Raw genomic sequence first — 17,805 nt, 5'->3', positions numbered from 1 at the left:
GCACACTTCTAACTGCTCTCCAGTGCCAGGAATGTTTGACTGGTCCGTGTAAGTGATTTCTGTCAGGCCAACCCTCCACACAGTTTTGTTCGCGAAGCTCTGTCAAGTATCTATCACTTGTCGGGAGATTGTCCAGCACAGACATACATAGGTATGTATAACATAGGTATTAGTGTCTTCCAGGTCACAGTCAGGTCACTGTCAGCTCGTGTAGTCCCATCTTTGAGCTAGGAGCGAGAGAGTGTGTCAGCTGCTGTGAGGCGCATCCTGAATCTCTGTATCTGTGGTGCCAGCAAGTCCAGAGCCTGCCTACCTAGTCGCTCACTAGAAGTTTGTGGTCATTTTTTTGCCCGAAATGTAGTCCAAGGATTTAATCACCTAACCTCTCATTAGCCCGAATCAGTGCAAGTATCTGTATTTCCTGTTTGACATATCGTTGCTTCGTGTCTGTCAGCAACCTGGAGGCATAAGTGACCGGTGACCAAATGACTCCATGCTTTTGTGGCATCAATGCCCCTAGTCCGTAGGATGAGGACTCAGCAGATATTTTCGGTTGCATATTTGGGTCATACAGGACAGGCTCACAGTGGAGACTGCAAAATGCCCTCTGTTGCTTGTGACCTCAGAACCACTTGTTATTTTTGGACAGCTCTTCATGGTTTGTCTTTTTCAACCACATTGGGTGTGAACTTTCCCTAACTGCTTCACCATACCAAGGAACCTGAGTTCACTTACATTCATTGCTTCTTTCATGCCCTGCATAGCTCTTGTTTTGTCTGGATCTGGACTCATGCCATCAACTGACATCAACATCATGTGACAGAGAAACGTTACCTCTCCTTTCCCAAACTCGCACTTTGACATATTGAATGTGACACCTGTTTTTCCTGCTTGCTCCAGGACTGCTCCTAGCATCATGCCGCTCCTTTGTAGTCCACCAGATGCCAATATTGTCCATGTGGTAGACACCTTCTAGCCCCACGGCAACCTCTGTCACTCCTGTTCTGGAAACGTTCTGGGGCAGAGGTGACACCAAGAGGCAGGCGGTTAAAGTGGTAATGCCAAAAACCATGAAGAAGGTGGTAAAGAGAGCTGAATCTTTGGGGGATTTGCTAGAAGCGCATGTTGGCATCCAGCTTGGTGAGACATTGTGCAACCTTGAGCGTGCCTAAAAATTGGTTTACAGAAAGGAAGATGAACTTTTCCTGGCTCACTAACTCATTTAAGGATGTCATGTCTACAAAAATGGGGACGTCTTCTGCGGCCGTTCTTTTTAGGGGCTACCACCATGCTACTACACCAGTCTGCTGGCTCTGCCACGTGGCTGATTTTCCATCCTCCTCAACTCCTTCTTCACTTTGCCCATGAGTGTAATGAGACATAATGAACTCAGCCCTGTCTCATAAGACCTTCTACACCGTGTACAGAAACAAGTTGCAATACTTAATCTACCCACAAGGAGGAGCAGTGATTATGGAAACTCCAACAATTTACTGCTATCAGACTGCTGTAGTTTGCCCATTTTACTTTAAGTTCTTCTTTAAATTGAGAGTGATGTGTACATTCATGCATGTGGCAGAACAGCCGTAATTTTGGCCAAGTATTGCATTATTCAACATAAATGCGTGAAAAATAAAAAGCGGGTGGGAAATGAATGATATTCAGTCAGAAATATCAGTGTGCACAGAAAATCAGCTGCAATCATCTGTGCAGTCATCAGTCAATTTAAACAGACAGTGTGTTCACAAATCGCCAGCTATTCTTTGCAGGTAAGACAGCCCAAACAAATCATTAGCGTGAAAATGCACCTTTTTGTTTGTACTTAATGGGTGAGTGTGCCACCCAACAGGTCTCTCAGCCCCCACATTGTCTACCATAACTTAGTTAGCACTACAGATTAGGTGTTATTTGTTGTTAACTATTTTGTTTTGTTTGTTAGGGTTAGGGGTTAACCATGCCAAATATGTTATAAGACCATGAGAAGCTAATGATAAACAAATTATTTCCCAAAATTACTGTATTTTTGTCCATGATAAATTGAGCAGTTATTGTTTGTGAACATCTGTTGTGTTATAGGTTCAGAATGGCACCATACTTTTCTATGAAAAAACAAGTTCATTTAATTCCCACAAAGTACACTTTATTTTGGTCAATCACACAACACGACTCAACATTATGAAAAAGTGTCATCTCACTGAACATACACTGACATGAAGACTCACTTCTATGCAGACACTGTCGTCTAGTTGCATTCATGTAAACTGGCGTTTTTTTTGTGTTGCAGACCACATTCTTTTGAATCTTGGGCCTAACCTTGCTGAATATAACATCTTCTTTCACAAAACATTGCAAAAACTGCATTGCAGTAAGAAAAAAATAATCTGAAAAACCCAAAAAAGTCTTTCAGAGGGATGCAGCACTCTTGAAATTGCTGAGATATTGGGGTGTGATCACAGAACCATGAAATGTTTTGTTGCAAATACTCAACATAGTTGCAAGAAAGATGAGAAGAAAGATGCAAATTAACTGCCAAGGATTTTGATAAGAATCAAACGTGAAGCTACCAGAAACCCATTTTCCTGCAGTGCTATCATATTCCTAAACTGCAACCTACCTGGAATGCCCAGAAGTACAAGGTGTTCAGTGCTCAGAGACATGGCCGAGGTAAGGAAGGCTGAAACCTGACCACCACTGAACAAGACACATTAGTTGAAACTTCAAGACTGGGCCAAGAAATATGTGAAGACAGATTTTCAAAGGTTTTATGGACTGATGAGATGTGAGTGACTCTTGACAGCCCAGATGGATGGGCCCGTGGCTGGATCAGTGACGGGCACAGAGCTCCACAGCGAGGTGGAGGTGGGGTACTGGTATGGGCTGATATTATTTAAGATGAGCTAGTAAGACCTTTTCAGATTGAAGATGGACTCCAAATCAACTCCCGAACCTGCTGCCAGTTTTTAGAAGACTCTTTCTTCAAGCAGTGGTACAGGAAAAGTCTGCATCTTTCTAGAAGACCATGATTTTTATGCAGGACAGTGCTCCATCGCATGCATCGAAGTACTTCACTGTGTGACTAGCCAGTAAAGGCCTTAAAGATGAAAGAATAATAAAATGGCCCCCTTCCTCACCCGAGTCCCTATTGAGAACTTGTGGGCAATTCTTAAATGTGAGATTTACGGTGAAGGAAAACATAACACGTCTCTGAACAGTGTCTGGGAGGCTGTGGTTGCTGCTACACAGAAAGTTGATCATCAACAGATCCAGAAACTGACAGACTCCATGAATTGAGGCTTATGACTGTTACTGAAAAGAAGGGTGGTCACTGATTCTCTCTTTTTTTTTCTTTTTTTTTTTTTTGAAATGTCAGAAATGTTTATTTGTAAATTTTGAGTTTTGATTATTCTCACTTTAGATGAAAAGTGAGATGGGAAAATTTTCATTTTTCATTTAGTTGCCCAAAAATTGTGCACACAAAGATATTCTCCCAAAACCTTACTTTTACTTTCTTAAATATTCAGGTTTGAGGTTTATTAACAGTTTGGATTGACTGAGAGCAATGTAGTATTATTTTATTACTTTATTGATTCCAAACTGGGAAATTGCTTCTCTGCATTTAACCCATCACTGTTGAAACACACACACATGCAACATGCAGTGAAACACACAGGAGCAGTGAGCTGCAATCAAGCGCCCGGGGAGCATATTGGGGGGGTTAAGTGCCTTCGCTTGCCACCCCAAGCAAAAGTGGAGGGACTCCCAGTGGCTGGGGGCTGCCAGCCGGCTGGGAACTGGCTCCCAACCGGCTCTTCTGGATCTCCAGAAGGGGGCAGCAATTCTGAGTGTCTGGTACTGTAATCTTTTTTGGTACCGTCATTAAACTACCACTGAATTATTCTGTGCCAACAGGTTGTGGCTTTGCTTCATGTGTGAGTGTGCAACTCCTTAACTGTATATGTAGATGGGATTGGTCTGATCTGGAATGGTGAACCTTTGTTTGTAGGGGGTGGCACCAGAATACACAAGTATTTGTTTTGGATGAGTAGTATTTGTCTTGCCGTTGAGTGAATGTACTGTATACTTTTACCCCTCCATTTCTGTAAGAGGCACATTGTATTCTGTAGATAGCAGCACAGTCTGTTATTCCCTCCAATCCCGACTGGCCTGAGGCACAGCAACTCCCACTGGGAAGGAATTATATCATTATCATACCACCTGCCCTCAGGCCAGTCAGGCTCAGGGTGACAATCTCATCCTACTCTGAAATGTATGTGTTTATAGTATAAATCTTGAAGTTGAAGGTGAGGTTATAGGGCCCATTTTGCATCCCAATTCTAGAAGATATTCAAATTTGTATGATTATTGATATTCCAAACCAGGCGCTACAACTTGCATTAGAGATTTAGGAGGTGTAAGACACATTGTTTGAATAAACCCATCGCCAAGCTCTGATAAACCCACTGTACACTACCTGCCCAGCCCCCAACAGCAGAGGCACAGTGAAAGATTAAGTGGTATTGTTGAAGTTGTTTGGCATCTCCAGAGGGAGATCCGTGAAGTCTGTGACATGTCCTATAGTGATGTTACTTGAGTGTTGAGGGGGGGGACTTGGACTATGAAGTTAGAAAGGGTGGCCGTGGCTCAGAAGGTAGAGTGGTTGGCCACCTATCAGAAGGTCAGGGGTTTGCACTTGAAGTGGTTGTCGGAGTAGAAAAGTGCTATATAAATACAGTCATTCACCATTTACCAGACCTCTGTAGCCCTCATCTGTGCTTGAGGATAGAGTCCAAGGCTACATTAGCCACAACTAACATAACACACCTGAATCTCTGACTGAACTCCCAGCAGTCGAGTTGCTTTGTGAGGGTTTGACAAGAAAGAAGAAAAGGTGGATTAAAAAGAACATCATCCCTGGTTCTGCTGCAGCCATGTGGATCTTCTTTTTTAATGCCAACTGTGAGTGAGGTACTCTTTCAGCATCAACATTGCTGACTTGTTTAATTTTTTTGTGAGGAATATCAGATTAGTGAATCCCAAAACAAATCATCAGATTTGAAGAGCTGGGTAAATAGAACATTTAGCCATGAAAACAGACTCTCATTTATTTATGAGTATTACTTGATTTATTTTAAAATGATCGTCTTGTTCTCTGCAGGTATCCCAGCGCCCAGTAGCAACAGTCTGGACTCTCTTCAAGATGACAATCCTCCGCACTGGCTGAAGTCCTTGCAGACGCTCACAGAAATGGACGCCCCACCCAGCTCCGCCTCACAAAACGGTCCCTTTGGGAGCCAGCCACCACCCCACAGAGCTGGTTGGGCACACTACCCGACTCCCACCAACCAGTTCCACTCCCCACCACCAGGCTTCCAGACAGCCTTTAGAACCACAACACAGACCAAGACAGAGCTGCTACAGAGCGCCACTGTCGACCGTCACTAGGGACTGTCAGTACGCACATACACACACACACCACCCCAGACCAAATCAGCAGATACACAGTGCAAAACTATTAACAACTAATAAGATAATATAATATTTTAATTTCTTCCTCCTGCAGATCTTCTGAGCTCTTGTGTTTCTTGTCGTGGTTTCTGATTGGTTGGTCTGGGCAAGCTATCCCAGACACAGCTCCCAGAGAGTGTATGTGAGAGTTGCTTTGGAAAAACAGTCAGTGGTTCATTACAGAAACTGTTTCCACGAACCTGTAAGGGAAGTAATTTAGAGACAACAAGCTGCATCTGAGAATCAGACCCTTGATTCTTTGATCGGGCAGAAATTGAAGGTTTAGGTATCGTAGGGTGTAAGGGGCTGCACAGCTATGGAAGTATATTGATGACAAAAGTTTTGAGAGAGCACAAAACTGTTTTGAGCGCTACTCAGTCCGCAAGTCAACCTGATCCCTTGATGGAAGATAAACCTAAGTCTGCAGGTGGGCGACACAGCCAGAGACTCATCAAAGTGTTGAGAATGGTTTGGAAACCCAGAAGCACAAATCAAAGACTTCATGCTGGGATGTTTTGATCCTGCAGCTCATGATCCTGTGTCATGCAAAGAAAATCAAGTGACACATTTTAGAACACACTGCGGTGAAATTGTGTCGCTCAAAGCCTTTGCTTGTGACATGTTTGAGCATGTTTGGGTCTTAATCAAACTAAAAAGTGGTACAGCAAAATTCATAAAACATGAGGGAACAACAACACAGAGTCTCATCTCTTTATTAACTGTATGTTTGTGGCACCCAGGATTTGGTTAGTGTGTGAATGGAGTTGTACACCTGTTGTGAGTTTTATGTTTGACCAATCGGCAAACTCTGCTCCAGTAGTTCCTGGGCCATTGACAGAGGAGTTAGTTCCCTGTGCCCACACGTTCCTACACCGGTGCCCGGGCCTTTGTAAAAGTTCCTGCGGTGGGTGAATGTTAATCGAAGTTAAACTCTGCAAAGATTCCATTGATATAATTAATTTTAATTAGAAATCTATTTTAAATTCTCTCTCCAGCTCCAGGCTACTTTAGCCGGCGACTAGCATGACACACCTGAATCTCTCTCTGAGTTTTGTTCCCTTTTTTTAAACTGTCCACCACGAGTCTGACAGTGTTATAGGAGGGCGATGCAAGATCAGTGGAATACTCTTTTAATTTACACAATTGTGTCGAGAAAAGACAAAGGGAAGAGATGCAATACTTGTATTGACAGGGAAGCAGTGTTCCCCTCTGGACAGGCGATGCTTGTTCTGTTTATTCCACGGTAGTGGTCTGCATACATGGATGTTTTCACATCTGTTGGCATGTATGGTCCACACATCTTCATGTTTTGGGCTTAACGTCCCTCAGCGACATACACTTGCAAACAGAACAATAATTTGTGCAAAGGAATGCAATGCTTTTCACTGATCAGTAAATGCATTTGGATCTGTGCCACAGGCTGAAAGCCTTCCAAGTTAAAAGTGTGTCTGCGTGGACCTCTTTTAAGCTGCTCAGTGAGTTTTCACCTTGTGCCCCTGGAGATCTGTTGGCCAAACCTCTGTATCAGAGGGTTGAAGGAAGACAAACAGCAGCAGGATGTGAAGGATCTCAGCTCAGATCAGGTGCAGTGCAGTCAGTGCCACTGTGTGGCGCTCACTGTCAGCCGTCTTCTGAGACCTCGCCCATTGTCCCAGATTTCTATGACAGCTTAAAACCTCAAATACATGAGTGATGATGACATGTGGGGTTGGCTCTGTTGTTCTGTGGTCATGTAATTTGTATTTACTCAGACAGGAAGTGTTTTGTTCAGTCAGTCATTTGTCATTTGTTGAATGTTTCGCATGTCAGCTTTTAGATATTTAAATCAAAGAGTTCTATTTAGAACATTTGAGAAGAGGATTTGTTTGTAAAAAGAGTGTTTTTAATGTAACCGGGCTGAAGCAGGACGCTCTTTTGAATGAAACACGTAACCTCACAGGAATTTTACTGTGTCTTTATCATATCAGAAGATGAGTTGACTCTCGAGGCGCTGTGTGCTGGGATAGAAGCTTCAGACCAACTCAAACCATCAGTAACATGAGGTGTACATCATGTACCCCTTCTCATCCTAAAGCTTCAGTTTTTCATTGTCCTACATTGTGTCTTTTTTCCATCAGGTCCTGACATCTTTCGTAATTCAACAGTATTCTTGAGGATTAGGACACTGATGCAATCTAACATGTCACAATGTTCAAACATGTGTGAAATGAAGAGCTGAGGGGGATCCCATCTCTCTGCGTCTGGAACATTAAACAAATAATCAAATAAAAGAGAAAATATGAAGTGTGTCGTGTTTCGTCCTTGTTTCTCCTCCTTTTCTACCCTCAAATGAAGCTTCAGGTTACACAGAGATTTCTATTTCCACCAGTCCGTGGAGGCGAGGCTTTCATATGAAATGCATGGAGTTCTCTTCATCCATGTGGGATCTGGTTTTGAGCTCATTTGTCTCATATTCTCTGTCAGAACCAACTAGTGAGACGCTCCCATGGTTTCCGCTGAGGCTTCACCAGCCACGTTTCCTGTCACAGCCGCTGAAAGGACAGACCTCAAATACTTTCAGCGTGTGCCAGTTACAATTATCTTGCTGAGGAGGCAGCAGCTTGCAAATAACGTCAAGGGCAAATTAAGCGCTTACAGTATGCCTGGCAATCCTTATATTTACTAGTGACACTGTCAAGCTTTCAACAACATTTGGCCGAGCAAGCTGACAGCATTAAGCAGAGTTTAGAGAGGACATTTCAATTCATTAGGCAGGCTCTGGTTCTGACACATTAATTGGCGTGTAGACATTTGTTTGTTTCGTTAGTTGATTGAAGATTTTATTCATATCACAGGCCATCTGAAGGCAAACATCCACATCTCTGCCTATGTTGATGGAGGGAAACTCATCTTGTTGCCATGTAAAATACATTTTTGAATGATTTTTGGTTTGCCTCGAAGAGTTTGTCCACTCACGGTGAAAAATTGTCACTTTACAGACCATTTGCCCAATCCTCTGTGTATCCCTTACACATCCTGTTCTCGTTCTCACTCCACAGTCTATTCACCAACATGCACAACAACCAACAGCATTAGTAAACACACCAACGAGATTTATTTTGTTGTGATTTTACATTCCACACTTGAACATTTCCTTTTTTTTCTCCTATGTTATGTTTACTCAATAGACACATTACTGATGTTAAAGGTTGAAAGATCAGTTCTGTTTTTAACATCTGTCCACAGTGGAAGTCGCAGTTTCTCCATCCTGTGTTTCTTCATCGGTTAGCTCAGAAATGATGAGGCCGTCACTTAGCTCTGACCGAGCTGTGGGCCTGATGAGTTGTTATGCAGCTGGAAGTGAGTCCTGCTCTTTGGGTGAGTCATGGTTCAATCTCATGGTTCAGTCAGTCTCAGCTATTTCTGAAATGTCCGTATTCTGACATACAGCCAGTCCATGCCCGCGTGCTTCCTCTGACTTTCAATTTGATTACATACGTAACAGAAAAATCTTCAAATTTGTCTGTGAACAAGGTAATGTTGCTGATATTTGCTCAAAAAGTTTTATTTATTTTTTTTAAACCTCTGACAGATTGCAGTATGGTGACGGGGGACTAAAGGAGTCAAAAACTGAGGAATATGGAATAGTTATGCTACCCTACCCAAGCCCAGTGCATCCCTGCAAAATATCCAGTACCCAGATTTCCAGTCAGCCGCATTGTTGCGTAAAGCTCCAGTCTTCAGCCAGGCTTGGTTATGTTCAAACATGATTTATGAGGACATGTCTGTCACTGTCACTGAGCCAATAGTCTGTGTCTCATGTGTCTCACGTGGTACAGATACATGCAATGCCCAATGAGAATAGCTGAATTGAGTGAGGCCAATCTGTTGCATAAGCCTGGAGAGCCAATTTATGGGGCCCAGTGTTAAGTTTTCAATGTTAAATAAATAAGTAATAATTAAATGTTCATATTAAACAAAACATAAAATATATTACTGCAGCAATAATTCAAGAAATGCTTAAACTGCATTCAAATTATCATTATTATTGTTATTATGTGCACACATACTTGGCCAGTAAATTCTGATAACTAATTATTATGAGTGTTGTGTCATTATTCATTTTCATACTAGTTAATAATCTAGTTTTATTGGACTTCATTTTCATAATAGACATTTCACCAATATTTCTAAATGCTCTTTCTCAAAAATCAGTTTTTATTTCATTATGGCATTTTTCCAATGACACTTTGATTTCATGTCACGTTTCATAACAGTGGTGTTATCACCCCTCTCACCTTTCGGCCAATCACATGTCCCCTGACTCTTTAGCAAGCAAGTTGCTACACAGCTGCTACAAAATGTAGCAAGTTCTGTCATCAGCAACATCAATGCCAAAGTAATTCTGAATCAACCGACTAGAGGCTGCTGTAAATAAACACAGACACACTGACTTTTGCTGGAGCAACACCTTCTTTTATTCACTTAGCTTAAAAAGCTGCACATGCTACCTAGATGGCTAATTAGCCATTAACACTGGCTCATCACTCCAATGCTGTGTAATGGACCAAGCTCACAACCATGCCTCTCTTGTTAGCCGGCTAGATACGTAGCATGTACAGCCTCAATAAGCTAAGGCTAAAAAGACAATCGACATTATGAAATAAAATTTGTAATGAACAAGTCTCACTTAGAAAAATGCCAAAATGAAATCCAAATCAACTTTTGAAATTTCTACAGCTGTGATGCATGTAAAGGACTAGAAATGGTCAGCACAGTTTAGTTCCTTTGCTCCTGTTATAAACGTCCACATTGGAATAAAAAAAATCAAAATCCACAAACATCCATAAATCATTTTCACTACTTCATGTGGATTAATTCCTTTTACTACACCTCAAACCAGACTCTTCCTATTAGTTTCCTGGTTGAACCTCCTCTTGGACCATGGACAATTTGACACTTTCCAGTCTGGAGGTCAGATACAATTTGGCAGCACCAGTCAGGCTGACCCCTGTCAAACTGTATGTTAAAGTATGATCAGAAACACCATCTTAGTCGATAATGCCTCTAGTGCTGCTCGTGCCCTGGACTCCTCATATTGTTATTCTGTGTCTTTGTGTGTGTGTGTGTGTCCAGTCCAGTAGAGTTTAAGTAATTTTATGCTCCATTCTAATATCAGTTTGTGTCTAAGGGAACATCTTTTACAGAGACTGTGATTGCAAAGAAAAACGGCCCTCCTTGAACTTGAATAGTTAAGATGACCCGTGGTTTGTATGGACTGCTTTAATAAATGCACTGTAACAGAATTGTATTTTGGAATTTGGAATTAACAACCAGCCATGGTTGCTGATCATTTTTGGCCCATTATGTAGAGGCAGCAATTTAATTATTTAATTTTCTTGAGATTCATCTTTGTTTTTCTAGACCATTATTGAGATAATGGTTTCAGATCTCATTATCTCAGGAAAGGCTTTTTAAACAGATATTTATGTTGAGGACTTCATTATGTCGTTACCGTATATACGATTATCTTATTATAAGATTATGTGTTGGCCTACCTACGCAGTTAATGATGTGTCACATGCTCTGGTCTCATCTGAGAAGCCTCTGAAGGCTCAGGGGAACGACCCCATGATGAAACAGCCTCAGATGAAACATGATTATCCCAAGATAGTGAAAAATTGAAGATCTGATCATCAGAAAACCATGTTTCATATCTACAGATAGCATTATAATTACATTATTATAAAAACACATCGTATCTCATTCCCCTGCTGCGAGGGCTTAGCGGGGTTCTGAAGGTTGAGTGGTTGTCACTGAATCCTTTGAAGGAATAATCATGAACTGAAGAAGCTGTGACAAGGATGTTAAGCCATGTGGCAACTTTTGCTGTGCTCTAATCTCCTTCCTTCTAGAGTTTTCTTTAGGCCGCACAAACACTGTTCACTTTGGAGACAAACCTTTTTTTTTTTTTTTGTCTATGACATTACTGATCAAATTTACAACCACAGGAGTCCTGCCTTTATCCTGCCGCTGAAATATCTGTGCATTATGTGCATACAGCCAATTCTACAGCGAGCCGCTATTACACATGGAGACGTTGGTTGATATGTATGACATGGAATGTAACTGCAACCCATGAAGGGCACTGAAATGTGTTGCATGAGAGCAGCTAATAGATCACAGAGTTTCTGTTTTTAAAGCTTAATTCCGGTTTATTACAACTTGGGTCTTATTTTTGTAGTTTTTGCCATCATGATGACTGATTTGATGATTAAAGAGGAAACAGAGGATGAACAGTCGGATCATCAGACAGGTTACAAAGAAGCCAATAGTTAATGTGGATGATCTCAACCAGTGTCAGTCCAAGCTGGGCTGCTGGGCCACAAGATGTTATCTGACAAGAACACACAAATCTGCAGTTGTACTGCAAAACATTAAGTGTTTACTTTTGAAGTATGTATTTTATTGGTTTTTGTTGGACAGATACAGAGCACATTAGAAACTAGCTGTTAATGTGGCAGAAGAAGAAAGTCCATATTTCATCTGTAGTCCCTGGAGTACATCATGTTTGACTTTATTTCTGTTTTGATTTGGTTTTCAGTTCAGATGAAGCATGCTGGCAGCTTAAGCCTTGTTCACTGGACTGAGGCTTGGCAGAATATCATTCATCTCTTTAGATTAAAGGCAGTGTCTGACAGTAGTTGCTTAACACATAAAACATAGGTAAAGCTAGGTTAATCACACCTCCCACCCCTGCACCCCACTCATCTGCAAGACTGATGCTGACTAGCTCGCCAGTCCCAGACCCAAAACTGTTGACGCTCCCTGATCTAACTGGGATAAGGGCTTATTAAACAAGACCCAAGTAGTAATTCACTGGAATTATTCTTGAACAGATCCTGGTTCAGGTTTTGTTTCTGGGCTTGCTAAACTGTGGTTTTCAATAGATGGTTCCCATCGAGGCTCATGTTGACTGTGGTCTCGCTGCCTTTCAATGTCTGCTTTTTGTATTGGATTACTGGAGTTCAAAGCTCAGCTCTGGATGACTGGATGTCCATGTCTGCGCCTTCTCTCGCGGCCTACACAACTAACTGCTGTATTTGGTCCTGCTGAGGGTTCAGATGGCCTATTTATTGCATTATGATCATCCTCCCTAAGGTGCATAGAAGTATTCGAGCCCATGAAGTGTGTACTTTGATTTCTGACTTGTGATTGGTGGCAGAGGCCTTGAGGAGCTTTTCTTCTTTAGTCTAGACATCTTTTGACTGAGTACGGAGACACCTTTTTAACGTTGTGCTTTGACACTACTGTTCACAAAGAACGCCCTGCCACATCTTGACTGTTGGTGAAAGAAAATAAGAACTGGATGAAAACCTGCGTGCTCTGAGAAACAGTAGATCTTCACAGATGGAAGAAAAGCCGGAGCACGTGCTCATCAAATGCAGTAATTTAAGCCTTCCATAGACGCTCAGGGCAGCAGAGCACAAAGTTGAACATGCCGACTCCTTTAAAACGACTCTTCTTTATCTGTCACGTCTGCTGGGAATCCCCAGAAAAGATGACAAGGTAGAAGTCAGTTGGGTTAAACAGGATACTACGTCTCTCCACTCTGTCTTTCTGTTCGTCAAAGCTCCTGCCTTTATACATCCCGAGGCAGGGCTCCGTTTTGTCATTATGATAACTTTGTACAACTTTTTTTCTGCAGACACTGCAGTGCCTCCCCACACATACACACTCTCTCTCACACACACACATCTACCTCTATGACTAGAATGGAAAAAAATCAAACAAGCACGACACATTTGCTCTGAAAGTACACTCAGTCAACAGTTCGTTCACAACATGATGGGTTCAGTAAAAAGGAAAATACACTTTGAATAAAAGAGGAATGCATGTATAAAATGCTAAATGGCATATGGGATCATCAGACAGAATGGAATGCACCTACACGACAATGAAAATGGTCCAACATGACAGCTCCTGGTTGTCTCTTCTCTGTAATATTCTGTACAACAATATACAACAGTGGAGGTCCTGGATCTCCTTGCTGCCCACACATCCCAAGTAACCGGAGGGACCTCAGAAACTGGAACGCTGAAAGTTAACTGGTGGCCGCTAAACATGATCCCAGCCCAGTCAAGTCACATGGTTTCATGTCTGGTCCATTTCCCTTGTGAATTATCCCACAGGAGACCCCAAGAGGCCAACTCCAGGAGAAACTTCCGTAAGACCTTTACTTGATCTTAATAATCTGACCGTTTCCCTCCATTCCTGCTGATTCAGTGAGTTCTCCACAATCACAGTAGACCAGTTAATAGAAGCAGTTCCCATGTTGAGTTCTCCCTCTTTAACTATAACCACTCACTATCCAAATTTAGTCTTTCAGTGTCTCCACGAATTTCCTTTTCAACCTTTCAAGGTCATAGTCCATTTCAGCGTCTGCCCCACAACAACAAAACAAGCACGACTTCAAATTTTTGATAATATTTCTTTAGTTCTTCAGGTTTTTTCTGTTATTTTCAAGATAGCAGATCATCAAGACACCCATTTTTAAATGCACACACACACAAAAAAAAAAATCTGTAACCAGGAGAGACTGGAGATGAGTGACAGATGAAGATATGGAACAGTTTTTCTGTGTGTTTGTTGTCAATCTGTGGGTTCAGTTGGTCTTCTCACGGCTGCCAGCTTTAGCAGACGGTGCCATTCTCCTGTCTGGACTTGGGGCAGGTGGATCGGGGTATCGGCTGAACGGAGGGAGCCAGGGTGCAGAAGAAGCCGGCGATAAGGGTGAGGCCGAGGCCTCCCCAGGCGCAGAACATGGACCAGCCGTAGCCGTGGCCGATGTCATCAGGCAGGCCATACAGGTACCGCGGGACACGGGAAAGCTCGAAGTTGATGCCGGCAACACAGGTGCAGAGAGAGATAATGCAGAAGGTTCCTGAAATGATAGAAGAAGATACTGAAGCATAAAAATACATCAGATCTTTGCCACAGTGAAAGCGACCAAACCCCAACTCCAAATCTGTGAAAACCCTGACATCTACTGGTGAAAAGCAGGTACTGAAATTACCATCTGCTTTTTAGCTGGTCAAATCTCATCAATATGTTATCTGTCTTCTACAAAATGTGTCTATGTCCTACTCATTTGAATTTCCACTTATTTTTTTGTACGTTGTTTGCAGCTGTTCCAAATGGCCACTCTTGAGGGCGAGGTGAAAAGCCTGCTGTCACAGAAACGTGACGAATCGTACAAACCGATCGTGCTTTCAGACAGCCTCTCCTTGAAGGTATTCATGATGTTGCACCAGGCTGTTCACATGAAGCAGTTGTGTGTAAAATTTCAAGACTTAACTTGAGGGGGAAGTTCAAACCCAGCCTATTGTCTCACCTCCACACACCTGACCAACCAGTGTGTAAAGTCAGCTGCAAGTTGGATTCTCAGATTTTGGAAGTTACAAAAAAGCAACCCTTTTTTGTTGGCAGTAACCAGTTTGCAGATGCGTTAAGTATAAACAGTTCCTCATTACATTGGTAAAAATATATACACTGCTCAAAAAAATAAAGGTAACACTAAAATACCACATCCTAGATCTGAATGAATGTAATATTCTTATTAAATACTTTGTTCTTTACGCCGTTGAATGTGCTGACAACAAAATCACACAAGAATTATCAATGGAAATCAAATTCATTAATCCTAGAGGTCTGGATTTGGAGTCACATTCAAAAATAAAGTGGAAAAACACACTACAGGCTGATCCAACTTTGATGTAATGTCCTTAAAACAGGTCAGAATGAGGCTCTGTAGAGTGTGTGGCCTCCACGTGCCTGTATGACCTCCCTACAACGCCTGGGCATGCTCCTGATGAGGTGGAGGTTGATCTCCTGAGGGATCTCCTCCCAGACCTGGACTAAAGCATCCACCAACTCCTGGACAGTCTGTGGTGCAACGTGGCGTTGGTGGATGGAGCGAGACATGATGTCCCAGACGTGCTCAGTTGGATTCAGGTCTGGGGAACGGGTGGGCCAGTCCATAGCATCAGTGCCTTCGTCTTGCAGGAACTGCTGACACACTCCAGCCACATGAGGTGTAGCATTGTCTTGCATTAGGAGGAACCCAGGGCCACCCGCACCAGCATATGGTCTCACAGGGGGTCTGAGGATCTCATCTCAGTACCTAATGGCAGTCAGGCTACCTCTGGCGAGCACATGGAGGGCTTTGCGGCCCCCCAAAGAAATGCCACCCCACACCATTACTGACCCACTGCCAAACCGGTCATGCTGGAGGATGTTGCAGGCAGCAACGTTCTCCACGGAGTCTCCAGACTCTTCACTTCTGTCACATGTGCTCAGTGTGAACCTGCTTTCATCTGTGAAGAGCACAGGGCGCCAGTGGAGAATTTGCCAATCTTGGTGTTCTCTGGCAAATGCCAAACGTCCTGCACAGTGTTGGGCTGTAAGCACAACCCCCACCTGTGGACGTCGGGCCCTCATACCACCCTCATGTTTCTGACCATTTGAGCAGACATATGCACATTTGTGGCCTGCTGGAGGTAATTTTGCAGGGTTCTGGCAGTGCTCCTCCTCTTCCTCCTTGCACAAAGGCAGAGGTAGTGGTCCCGCTGCTGGGTTGTTGCCCTCCTACAGCTTCCTCCACGTCTCTTGATGTACTGGCCTGTCTCCTGGTAGCCCCTCTATGCTCTGGACACTGCGCTGACAGACACAGCAAACCTTCTTGCCACAGCTCGCATTGATGTGCCATCCTGGATGAGCTGCACTACCTGAGCCACTCGTGTGGGTTGTGGACTCCGTCTCATGCTACCACTAGAGTGAAAGCAGCACCAGCATCCAAAAGTGACCATAACATCAGCCAGAAAGTATAGGAACTGATAAGTGGTCTGTGGTCACCACCTACAGAACCACTCCTTTATTGGGGGTTATTGCTAATTGCATATAATTTCTACCTGTTGTCTATTCCATTTGCACAACAGCATGTGAAATTTATTGTCAATCAGTGTTGCCTCCTAAGTGGACAGTTTGATTTCACAGAAGTATGATTGACTTGGAGCTACATTGTGTTGTTTAAGTGTTCCCTTTGTTTTTTGAGCAGTGTATAATTCTAGTGGCATTACATTCCATACAAAATGTGTGCTTGTATTGATGATTCAACCCTTTAAATCTCAAGGCCATCCAGTGTTGGAAATGCTTCAGTAGACTGTCACCGGTACCATCTCTGCAGTAAGTGAAGTGCCTGATGTAACTCCAGCCTCATTACTCTACTGCGTCTGCATTGCATTTGGTTCATTGTTAGTTTAGAAATTTCTCTCTTTCCTTCCTCTCTGCTAAATCTTTACCTGGACGAACCTTAAATGAAAGATATTTGTATCAACTATTGGCAAAAACCCACCAGATCACAAGGAGCACATATAATCTGTGTGCAGTATCTCATCTGAATGAAACCTTTATTTTAGACTAGGTTTAGTAGACGCAGTTGGAAATGCAGCCTCTAAATCTGGCCTCATTTCGGGAGCTCTTTGACCCTGTGGGCTGCTCTGCTGTGATTTGGCCACTGCAGACTGACCCAGCCTATTTCTTATGCCTTTATTGCCAAGCAACATAATTGACTTTTTAATTGCCTGTTCATTATACAACTGTAGGGCACAGCACTAATCCAAGACTCATCATAATTGAGTGTGCAGTTGCCTCCTGCCAAGCTAGAGCTGTGCAGCACACAGCATATCAGTGCGTGTGTGTGTGTGTGTGTCAGTTACTACTGACTGTTCACTGCCAGAAAGTGGGACACACAGAGTTGTGTGTGTGTGTGTGCTCGGGGGGTGCAGGGTCTGGATATGCACTCTCATGTTCAAATGGATTGCTTAGCAAAACAGCTGGCCTGGCTCTATCAGACATACAGCTAGCAGCACCGCAGAGGTGAAGCTTCTGACCATGAACTGCTTTCAATCCAGCCTTTGCTGCATCTCTGTCTCTCTCATTTCCTGTCCTCTCTCTACTGCCGCTACCTAATAAAATATTATTACAAAAATAATCATAAAAAAGAACAATTAGTATGTATTGTGGAAAGCTAAGGACTGAAGTCTTGTCACTCCATTGAGATGGTCAGATTTGGCAGATCATGACTGTGCTCACTGACTGGATCTGGCAGCCCATGCTAAAGCCAGAGTATTTGGTAAGTGGATAACTGCTTCTTTAGATTTCTGTTTGTGTGTGCATTAAATAAATCAGATACAACGTCTTCATCAGTGAGCTTCACAGCTGCTATGCGGTGTATTCTTTAACTATGGCGACAGCCAGACT

General features: G+C 42.9%; 2 protein-coding genes across 3 annotated transcripts in view; one reads left to right on the top strand and one right to left on the bottom strand.

Annotated features, from left to right (window-relative positions):
• The window catches only part of cnot4b (CCR4-NOT transcription complex, subunit 4b), a 37,926-nt gene extending 30,154 nt beyond the window's left edge, over window positions 1–7,772 (top strand). For both annotated transcript variants that reach the window (XM_041964257.1, XM_041964256.1), the window contains one exon: window positions 5,156–7,772. In XM_041964257.1, coding sequence (XP_041820191.1) covers window positions 5,156–5,442 — 287 coding nt within the window. In that variant the 3' untranslated portion in view covers window positions 5,443–7,772. The remainder of the gene's footprint in view (window positions 1–5,155) is intronic.
• A 6,405-nt stretch (window positions 7,773–14,177) lies between these two features.
• Window positions 14,178–17,805, bottom strand: part of tmem178b (transmembrane protein 178B) — a 103,863-nt gene continuing 100,235 nt past the window's right edge. The window contains exon 4 of the mRNA XM_041964295.1: window positions 14,178–14,428. Within this exon, the coding sequence (XP_041820229.1) occupies window positions 14,178–14,428 (251 nt within the window). The remainder of the gene's footprint in view (window positions 14,429–17,805) is intronic.

The sequence above is a fragment of the Chelmon rostratus genome, chromosome 22 (assembly GCF_017976325.1).
Source record: "Chelmon rostratus isolate fCheRos1 chromosome 22, fCheRos1.pri, whole genome shotgun sequence".
Classification (NCBI taxonomy): domain Eukaryota; kingdom Metazoa; phylum Chordata; class Actinopteri; order Chaetodontiformes; family Chaetodontidae; genus Chelmon; species Chelmon rostratus.
Note: the sequence above shows the minus strand (reverse complement) of the source record. Positions and strands in the feature narration are given on the sequence as shown.